General features: G+C 32.8%; 1 protein-coding gene across 4 annotated transcripts in view; it reads left to right on the top strand.

The window, feature by feature from the left end:
- Positions 1–11,677, top strand: part of CDH18 (cadherin 18, type 2) — a 1,248,329-nt gene that overhangs the window by 1,091,678 nt on the left and 144,974 nt on the right. For all 4 annotated transcript variants that reach the window (XM_011984981.1, XM_011984983.1, XM_011984982.1 and 1 more), the window contains one exon: positions 4,326–4,493. In XM_011984981.1, coding sequence (XP_011840371.1) covers positions 4,326–4,493 — 168 coding nt within the window. The remainder of the gene's footprint in view (positions 1–4,325; positions 4,494–11,677) is intronic.

The raw sequence follows: 11,677 nt of genomic DNA, 5'->3' as shown, positions 1-11,677 counted from the left end.
TGTGAGGACACTGTAAGAAAGTGGCCATATGCAAGCCATGCAGAGACACCTCACCAGGAATAAAATCATCCGGTACCTCGATCTTGGACTTTCTAGCTTCTGAAAGTGTGAGAAATAAATCTCTGTTTTTAAAACCACCGAGCTTATGGTATTTTGTTCTGGCAGTCTGAGCAGATTAATACAATAGTCTATTGGAGATATGTGTAAGCCAGTCCCACTTCAGATTACTAAATCAAAATTTCTGGGGACTGAATACAAGCAATTTGATCATTGAGGAAACTTCAGGATAATTTTAAACAGAAGTTTGAAAACCAATAGCAATATTCTAAAAATTAGAGTGACAAAATAATTGATCGTCCAAACTGCCACACTGTTTTAAATGAAAGGGCGCATTGGAAAAGTTAAGCTAGGGCAAGGTAGTCTGAACATTTCCTGAGAATACTATTACGTATGATCATTTTGCCTGTATAGCTTCACATTTAACCCATTTTTTATTAAAAAGATCATTCTGCTTGATGTTTTCACTATGTTCAAATGTAGCTTCGTGCATAAAATTTGGGTGGGGGGGAATCAATGTATATATCTGTGTGGTGAGGGTGTAGGTGTATGTTGACTCATAATATATATTTTATTCTATTAACAAAAGACAGCTATTATGCTAAGCATTGAGAATGGAACATAGGCTGTGAATTACTCTTGAATTTAATTAATTCTTTTTATCACAATATTGGTAAGATATAAATGTTTGCCATTTTCCCCTAACTTATTTCAACATTGTTCACAATTTCCGGTAAATTCATTATACAATCCAGAAACCACACTTATTTGTGTTTACCTGAATGAGTTGAAAATTTGGGTTTATACAAAAACCCATATGTAGATATTTATGCAGTTTTCTTCCTAATCACTGAAACTCGGAAGCAAGTAGATGGCCTTCAGTAAGTGAGTAAATAAAATAAATTGTGATCCACCCAGATAATGGAATATTAGTGAGAGTTAAAAGGAAATGAGCTACCACGCTGTGAAAAGACATAAAGAAACCTTAAATGCATATGACTAAGTAAAAGAAACCAATCTGAAAGGCTAACTGCATGATTCCAATTGCATGATATTTGGAATAGGCAAAACTATGAAGGCAGTAAAAAGATTAGTGGTTGCCAGGGGCTGGGGTAGGGGAGGGATAAATGATAGAGAAGAGACAATTTTTAGAGCAGTAAAACTATTTTGATACTACGAAGTAGTTTAATGTCATCATAGCTGTCAAAACCCATAGAATATAAAACACCAAGTGTAAACCCTATTGTAAAATCTGGACTTTGGATCGTAAAGATGTGTCGATGTAGGTTCATCAATGGTAGCAAATGTACCATTCTGGTATGGAAAGCTGTTAGTGGGGAGGCTGTGCTCATGGAGGAGGTAAAGGGTATATGGGAATTCTTTGTACTTTCTGCTCAATTTTACTGTGAAAGGACCTCAGACTGCTCTAAATAGAGTCTATTTAAAAGGAAAAATAAGAAGTTACTGTGTATTAGTTGTACTTTAGGTTATCCCAGAAAATGCATCTGGGATCCAGGTTAGAAAGTGATCATCTTTTACTGAAATCGTGTTGCTATGGCAATTTGACTATAACACTTTCTGATTATCTATATGTCTCCAGCAGGGGTCATAGTTAAGCACATGCAGTTGGGCCATCCTCAAGAGAGTTGTGATTTGTTTGTTTGTTTGTTTGTTTGTTTTTTGTTTTGTTTTGAGATGGAGTCTCTGTCACCCAGGGTGGAGTGTAGTGGTGCAATCTTGGCTCACTGCAACCTCCACCTCCCAAGCAGTTCAAGCAATTCTCTTGCCTCAGCCTCCCGACTAGCTGGGACTACAGGTGCCCGCCACCACGCCCGGCTAATTTTTTGTATTTTTAGTAGAGACAGGCTTTCACCATATTAGCCAGGATGGTCTCGATCTCCTGACCTCGTGATCTGCCTACCTCGGCCTCCCAAAGTGCTAGGATTACAGGCCTGAGCCGCCGCGCCCAACCGAGAGTTGTGATTTTAAATTAATCCCGAGACAATCCTTTCAGAGAAGTGTGGGTCCTTTTTGGATATGGTCTTTTCTATTCAGGAGCAAATTTGGCTGGCCAGTTTCTTCCCATTTCATCCTAGAAGTGGTTATAGATATGTGTCATTCACTTCATAATACTTAGTTTTACCTTTACATATCTATTTTGCAAAACTCACTAATAATTAAATAGCTAATAATGTAAACCTTTATCTTTGACAATAATCTCATATTTCTCTCCACCAAAAACAAGTCCCACTTATAATTAATTCTCCTTAGGAAAGACACCTTTACTTTTTTCAAGTAGTAGAAAACATAAATTTCTTTCATAAAACAATTTCATAAATTATTTGCTTGTTCATTTCTGTATCAATTCAGTTCCTACTAATGTAATTATCACATGATAAAACATTGTTTTTTTAATAAGAGTGCTTGAGGCTTTTTCATATGCATGAATTAGATGAATCATTTATTATCATATTATTATAATTTCTTTTGATAAGAATAATTTTCATTTCTATTTAGCTTCAGGAAAGTTTTTCTGAATTCCCTCAATTATATGTTCACAATATATGAAAGTTATGGGGTCTTCTCTTCTGATACCTGAGGCTCTCCTCTCAAAGTCATTATTACATAGCCAATCAATTCAATAAAAAAAGAAAATAGCGATTTACTTTTTTATGTTCAAAATAAGTGAAAAAACAAGTCATTGAATACTCCTTTCTGCTTTTAAAAGGCTATTTTATCATAAATATATAACTCCTTTCTTCTCATAAATGAAAATATTGTCCGTAAAAGTATTTGGTAAAGGCTATAGGTAACAGTTATAATCGACAACTTCTTAAGAATTGTACTGTAACTAATCAAGTGCGAGTTTGATTGAAAGTCATTGGTGTATTTATTAAAGATGACATGATTAAAATATTTTTAATGAAAATACGTTTATGAAAAAATGACTTATATTTAAAGGATCGAATATGTTTATATTTTATAATTATATGCATATATGTATGGACATATAAATATATATGTACACATAAATATACATATATTTATACACATGTTTATAATCTATCTCATGGACATGGGGACGATATTCTATGTTATGGCATAGTTAATATCCCCTGAGTAAGCGTTATCCTCTAGAAAATGTGTTTTTAGCTTTAAAATGTAAGACTCCATTAACAGAGCTATTTAACTGATGTATGTTGAGGTGGGTGTTTATGTATGCATAATCACAAATGGTATTTAATAGTTTTAATTTATTTATTCAACCCAAGGGTTCATCATGCAAAAGTGTGTTAAACGTCCCTCTTTGCACTACTGTGATAAAAAATGTGGTTTTTTACATATGATTTATACAATAAACCTTATCAGTTTCTTTATTTTGCCTAAATACTTAGATGTAGTTCTCCTTAAAGTTGTTTTCTAACAAAAATAGTGAGTTTCTTAGTATTTGATACATGTTAAGATGCCTCCTGCCTACAATCTCTGTTTAAGTGTCCAAACTCCTCAAATGTTTTCCATCATTAAACATTGATAACTCTGCCAGGAAGCTATGTAAATTGTTCTATAAAGAGGAGAATTAGCCTCTGCTTAAATCAATATGACCATCTTAGTTGACACTTCTGAGGAGCTCAAGTTGTAAAATGTTCAGCACACTAGCACTAGGAATAGGGTGTCAGGACTGCCCTTGAGGGACCATGTACTTTTTTTGTTGGTTTTTTTTTTTTTTTTTGAGATGGAGTCTCGCTCTGTCGCCCAGGCTGGAGTGCAGTGGCATGATCTCTGCTCACTGCAACCTCGTCTTCCGGGTTCAAGCTATTCTCCTGCCTCAGACTCCTGAGTAGCTGGGATTACAGGCATATGCCACCACACCCGGATAATTTTTTTGTATTTTTAGCAGAGACGGGTTCCACCATATAGGCCAGGCTGGTCTCAAACTCCTGACCTTGTGACGCGCCCACCTCGGCCTCCCAAAGTACTGAGATTACAGGCATGAGCCACCATGTCAGGGCCAAGGGACCATCTATTTAAGGAATGCAGAGAGATAGGCATCTTAATTTACTTAATAGGATGTTTGAGGCATGGGATAATAAGTAAATTTTTCAAAGAGACGGTATTCATGCATTGGTAAGGTATTGTTTTTCTCAGACATGTGGCTTTATCCCCAAATTATGCTATTTTAAAAGACATTTCTTAAAATATGTATGTATGTTTGTTGATACCTGTTTATTATATAGCTCATACTGTTTATTAAAACATATCTATTCCAGGAGTTATTAGAACGGCCTTACATAACATGGACAGAGAAGCCAGAGAACATTACTCGGTGGTCATTCAAGCCAAAGACATGGCTGGGCAAGTTGGAGGGCTTTCGGGGTCTACAACAGTCAACATCACCTTAACCGATGTCAATGACAACCCACCGCGCTTTCCTCAAAGTACGTATTTGTTTTCCATGATTTGAATGTATCATTATCTTTTTATGCAAAGATGAAATACTTGAATAATGTTATGTTACTGTTTCCTTAAGTAGAATTGTTCTGTTTTTGTGCTATATGGCCACCGTTCTTCATGTAAGACTCATGAAAAACACTCCAGCTATTGTCTTCTGAACCTAGGAAATAACTGGGAACATGTTCAGAGTGGGAGTTTCACTTGGCATCAAGTTAAGTATTAAAAATGATGTGGTGTTACTAAAAACTGGCACCTTGCCTTTGCCACCGTAGCTGTGTATTCTTAAAGTATTCATGGGGATGTTGAAAATGTATTTTAATGTGGACATTCTTCTCATACAACCTTATTCCATATATACTTTCTGTGACTGAAATAAAAAAAAAACCTCTTCATGTTATGAATGAACGCTCAATTAAGACGCATGCATGCAAGCACACACATGCACACACACACGTGCACACACACACGCATTATCCAAAAGCAAGTTGCAGCTAATATGATAAGATGGGGTCTCAGAGTAAAATATAAGACTTGAAAACAGAAAGCATAATTCAGTACGCATTGGGGAGAGAGGAGAGATATGAATCCTGTAGGTTTGGAGGGAGATCGTATTTATGACATGTTCCAAATGTAAAGGATATAATTATAATATATTTGAGTATTTTAAAAATGGAAGATACTATAGATAACATTTTATACGGCAGTCACTAATAATCAGAAATATCCTACAGAGGACTTGTCTCTTATGTTCATCTTACAAATGATGTTTAAAAACTGTCATAAATTAGATGCTTTGATATGTCATAAAGGCTCTTTTCAAGTCAGCGTGAAACACCTTTCTCAGCTTTATCTCTTGTCTCTTAATAGCATTTGCAGTACACCTCAGGCCTAGACACAATGGAATACTGCCTCCTCCTAAAATATAACACTTTGTACATCCTTACTTCAACTAAAGTTTTTCTTTGTTCACAGCCCTTTGTGAAAATCCCTGTTACAAGCTTCTCTGAAATTCATGTTGCAGAATTAGAAGATACTCACTCCTTTTTCCCTCTTGCACAGCACTTCTGCATGCTTGTTCATGTTAGACTAATTTCTGCAGGTACATAGATCCCCTTCCACTTATGAGATCCTATGATAGGAAGACATCGAATTGTTTTTGTAAACTTAGGTGTTCAGCCCAGTGAGTGCCCAGATTTGATAATTGATTCTTAATGAGTTAATTAGTTGAATTTAAATACTCTGTCAAACTACCATTACTAAAAGATCATTATTAAATACATGCAAATCATAGTCACAGTTAAGTAAAAAATCATTTTAAAATATTGATGCCAGAGATAAGATAATGTTACTTGGTGCGTTCAAGTAGCCTTTGCTCTATGAAAAAAGTATAGATCACAGATAAGTCCATATTTTATTGAGCCATAAAATATAATTAAATTTTAAAACATTTTACAGATTAGCATGAATCTTCGTATCAATGTTATCACTTAGTTCGAACAATATGCATATACACATATATCACCATGAGGTAAATGTTATTACTTCATAGATTGGTACAATTGAAGTTGAAGATTAAAAAAAGATAATAAGTGATAATGCAGACTCAGAAGAATATAAACTTTATTTTAATTTAGGATACCAACTTGCCTATCTTTTTTTCAAATAGATTCTACCGCCACTATTTTTAAGATGTACATTCATATTATAGCCTTAATAGACAGAAAACTCAGGTTGTACGTAATAGGGTTCAGTAAATGCTGGTTTGTAGTACACATAGCATCTCCCACTCTCTCTTTTTCTCCATCTCTTCCTAAAATAATTATTAAATTTACAGGTTTGTTAAGACTGATTTTAGAGGTTTACAGAACATTTTAATTGTGATAGATATAAGGAATATTATTCATATAGATGAATATAGATATATAATAGACATTTGTTCCTAATTTTATTATTTTGATCAATAATATTGTTATTGTGAAACATCAGTGTACAATGAAAATAATCACTTTACCTGACAGACAGAATAAGTGTATACTCTCTGAGTTAACTCATTGTGTCTAATGAGTTCTATCTTTCTGCAGTCAGTAACATTCCGGCAGAACGATTGACAGATATAAATCCTGCTGCATTTCAAGGTGTTCTTAGAGTTTTGAAAAGGAGGCACTACACATTCAGAAGCTTACACTTTGGGTTTCTTAAAAGATACTTTATCTTGCACTCCTTTTGAACAAAACAATGCTGCTTTTGCAAAAGTTTGGTGTCACCATAACGAAAGTAGCTTGTAGTGAAGTGCTCTTTAATTTATCCATAAATTGCAACTTATTAAATAAACAACTATGTACCTAGTGGGGAAGTATTGTAAACTGCTTGGAGAAAAGAAATGATTTAAGGACATGTATTCACAAAATACCATGACATGCGCAAGTCTATACACAGTTCAAATTCTATAAAATTTATATCCTGTCATCAAATGGAACCAGTAGTTGAATTGTGTCTCTTAATGTGAGGTTTTTACAGTTGCCCTTTCTACTTCTTTCTCTCATCACCTGTCTGAAACAGTTATACTTCTTACAATTGACTCTTGTGTAAACATCCCCCACTACAAATTTTGCAAAAAATATTCTCTCAAAGTGTTTTTTCCTCCATGGTTAATCTACCGTGCTTGAGAAAGTGACTAGGGTAGTTATATTGCATGGTAATTAGTTATCACTTTATCTTGAAGTAGATAGGCTTTGAGTAAGTGTTTGAGAGGTAGTAAATTAGAGCTAATAATTTGCTTTACAATGTCTCTACTCTAGAGAGTTACAAACTCAGTAGCTTAGGATACAAGTGAGATAAATGGCTTGAAGGAAACAGGTTGCTTGTCAGTATCAGGAATGTGAAAAAGGAATATAGAGACTGGATAATGCATGCCCAACTGCAAGGGTAGCTACTATTTGATTCAAATTCATGCTAACCTTTGGGCTACATGGTGTTGGAAAAGGAGCCACTGAAACAAAACAAAACAAAATAAAAAGACTCATAGTGAAAGAAAACAAATCAGCCCATCTATGGCTTGAAATTCTACTCAAAGTACGCAAATGATGTGCACTTCTCCTTCTAGAGAAAATCATCTATCTAAAGATATAAACTTCCCTAGTGTTAGTTCTTTTATTAAAGATCATCGGTCTTATTCTGCCATTTCCTATTCTGGATTTTAAAAACTGTATTCTGGGTTATGGTTGTTGCATAACTTATTCTTGGATAGATAAAAAGTCACAGACATTTACTATTCTGCACAAACCATATGCATGTAAAATTCAATACTTTACATGAAAGTTTACAAAACAAACCTTCTATATCCTAAATGGAAGAAATTATATTGTTATATTGAGGATCGCTCTTGTAAGGTAAATAATCTAGTAACAGAAAGAAGCATAACACATGCCAAATAATCACAATGAATCAACCTTTAGGGCTTGATCCTCCAATACTACATTGCACCAACTGCAGCCACAAGTGAGCTTCAGTTTTTGGAAACTTGCTATCATTATGTTAGATCAATCTAACATAACTTTCTCCAGAACTTAAATGATAGCAAATTGCCAAGAACGTAAATTCACTTGTGACCGCAGTTGGTTTAGTGCCATGTAATACTGGAGGATCAAGCTCTAAAAGTTCAATAGATGGCAGTATTTCCCATAAAGTTAGTAAACATCACAATTGTTTAACTGGTTTGGACAATGTCTAATGTTAATGAAAAAGAAAATATTGCTGAAGATGTTGGCAGGCATTGATGTGATATTTTTAGGGGAGAGCTGTTGTTTTTTTTTATTTTCATTGTTATGAGAACACATATGAATTTATATAGAATTTTCATCATTAAAATTGTGTTTGAAACAAATTAAAAGGAAAAAAAAGTTTCACCCGTGACCCATCAAAATGCGCAGGATTTTTTTTTTTTTTTTTTTTAATTATCAAAGAATTGGGGTCTTTCTAGCGTCTTTTGAAAATGATATCTGGGTCATTTTATTATGGTTGCAGGCATATCTTTTGAAACATTTTGAGCATTTCTTTAAAATGCCAGTATATATTTGATTTTGATAACTGTTCCTAATCACTTTAAAATAAGGTAAATTTTGCAGCTGCTTGGTTAGTGTTCTATATATGTAAATTTCATTCCAGTTTATTCCTTGTACCATTCCAATTTTCTATATCCTGATAGAATTTTTGTTTGTCTGTTACTGAGAGAGATGTTAAAGGCTTCCAAGATGATAGTGGATGTTTCCATTTCTCTTTTTTTCCTCTAATTTTTCTTAGATGCAATTTGAAACCATGCTATTGGATGCACACAGATTGAAGGCTTTGATATCTTTCTCTTGATTAAAATTATTTTATTGTGAAATATATCTCTATAGTTCTAATAATGCTGCATACCTTAAAGTCTAATTTGTCTCCTATAGCTATTCCAGAGTTCTCTTTTTTTTCCTTCATATCTTTTTGGTTATGGTTTGCAGGTTATAATGCTTTCTATAATTTTACTTTCAAACTTTATTGTTCTTAATTTTTATTCTTAATTTATACATGTTTCTTGTGACCAATTAGCTAATATTTTTGTTGTTTAGTTTAAAATGACATTATAATTTCTCTTGCTTTTGTTGATTTGCTACACTTATAATTACCTTAATTACTGACATAGTTTCATTTAGGTATATCATTTGCTATTTGTCTAATCTTTTCTTCTCTTTTTTCCCTTCTCTCACATTGTTTGAATTATTTAATTTCATTAATTTTGTCCTCCATTCACTTTTTAAAAATTTTACATTTTTACTTTTTCTATTTAAAAAACAATATAGATATTATTATTTATTTCACTCTACCTTAAATTATTTCATTGCTTGAAAATAGAACAACTTTAAAACTGTTCAATGTCATTAACCCTTTGTTGCTTTTTTTTCTATTTTTGTCATCTTATATATTCAGTCCTATATGAAATTGTCATTATTGCTGTTGTGTTATATAGCAAATAATTATTTTTTAAGTCAAGAATAATTTACCCCTCCTGGTACTATTTATTTCTCTTTGAATTTCTGTGTTTCATTCTAGAATTATTGTTTTCTAAAGGGAATTATAAATTTCCTAAAAATATTACGTTTTCCCATTTTTAGTGATAGACAACTGGCAATGAATTTTCTCAGCTTTTCTGTATAAATTTACAATTTTGCCTTTATTTGTAGAGGGCATTTCCAATCAGAGTAGAATTTTAGTTTGAAGGATTTTCTCTGTTTCAATAATTATTAACATAATTTGCTGTTTACCATCTTGTTCATTGAAAAAAGCAACTGTAGAATTACTTTACTGTACATTAGTTTATTGTAGTTTAATGCATCTTTCTTCTCTTAAGATATTCTTTGTTGTATTTTGTTTTCAAAAGTTTAACCTACAATGTACCTAGGTATTTACTTTTTAAAAATCTGACTTATTGTTGTAAAGATTTTTTAAGCTATCTTTTGTTAGTTTTGAGAAACTCTTGGTCAGAATTTTTCCAAGTATTTCTTCAACCTCATTTTCTCACTTCTCTTCTACTAGTTCTACAAAGTATGTCAGCTAGGTATTTCAATTATATAATATTCATCTATTACTGTCTTTGCTGTATAATAATTATTATTCTACAGTTTTCTACATTCTTCTTTAACCTGGATATTTTATATTAACCTATGTTCTAGTACACCAATCCTTTCTTCTGTTTTTTATTCAGAAATTAAACCCATCTATTAAATATATTAAGTACACACTTCAACATTGACATTTTTGTTCTAAAATTTTCATTGGGTAGTAGATACAGATTATTAGTATCTGTTGAAATTCCTCACCCTTTTCTTTATTTAAACATATTAACCATACTTATTTCAAATCTTTTTTGTAGAATTCTAATATCATAATCATGCTTATGTCTTTTTTTAAATTTTTTCTTTCTTAGTTTTAGCCAATGCTCATTTTTTATCATGCCTTTGAATTACTGATTGAACATTGCATAAAGGAGTTGCAGAGGTTCATGATTATGCAATCTTTCCAAGAGGAGCGAGTTATTTCTTGCAGACATATAGAGTGTGGATTACTTAAATCAGTTGGATTCTGTTAGCACTAGCTTATTTTATTTCTCTCCTTACTTCCGAGAAGTAGCTCTTACTCCTGAAATCTAGATCTTTCTTCATTTACTCTCCACTGGTCTCAAGTGTTTACCAATTTCTGACTCCCCAGTACCTCATGGCTGCTGAAATCTCTGCCTAGCGCCTTTGCCTTCCAGATATGCTTTCTCTTGGTTTCTCAGCGCCTCTACACATGTCAAAGTAGTGGATGTGTCTACAATTACCACAAGAAAAATTGCATGTTTTTTTCCTCACTTACCTGAGGTTTCTTCTTCTCTGTGCTTTTGTCCTCAATTTCTCAGCCCCTGTGCCAGCTCTGAACTCCAACCTGCCCCCAAAAGCTCCACAATTTCTGCTTGGACTCTTTCCTCTAGCACTACATATTTTAAAATGCCCTCAGTGTATTTGCATATAAAATTTGTTTTGTTATGGTTTCTTTCTCTCAAGAATCATACTTCATCCAGAGTTCCCTACATTAATTGCTCTTCAATGCCTTAAAACAGTCATTTTCTGTATACTGTGCAGCTTTTATGGTTGTTTTATATGGCAGAGTTAGATATACCACTCCATCATATCCAGATTTGAAAGATCATTCCACTTCAGTTTAAATGGAAGGATTATGGAAGATAATTAGATGTATTCTGTATCAATTTGATATTCTATTTGGCTGGATTGAAAGGATGAACTCTAAAATAAAGCTGAAATTATTAAATTAACTTTAAATGAGTAATATTGTTATTTTATTTTCATTTAGACTACATAAAAACACAATATTTTTATCTTACATCATGGTATTTAGTTTATAAAGACAATTGAGAATTAATTTATTTTATATTATATTAAATAAGACACATACACCTGTAGATCATATTCTTTCTGACAAAGAAATTGCTATAAATAAATAATAGTATTACATTCTGATTTTAAAGTTGAATATTTTGAAATTATAAGGAATTGTCTGTTTAGAAATGTACTAGTCGTGACATTTCAATGGTATTATGGTTTGTTTTTAATCTATGTAGTTGTGTACCATAACAAAG

The sequence above is a fragment of the Mandrillus leucophaeus genome, unplaced genomic scaffold, assembly GCF_000951045.1.
Source record: "Mandrillus leucophaeus isolate KB7577 unplaced genomic scaffold, Mleu.le_1.0 Scaffold278, whole genome shotgun sequence".
Lineage (NCBI taxonomy): Eukaryota > Metazoa > Chordata > Mammalia > Primates > Cercopithecidae > Mandrillus > Mandrillus leucophaeus.
Note: the sequence above shows the minus strand (reverse complement) of the source record. Positions and strands in the feature narration are given on the sequence as shown.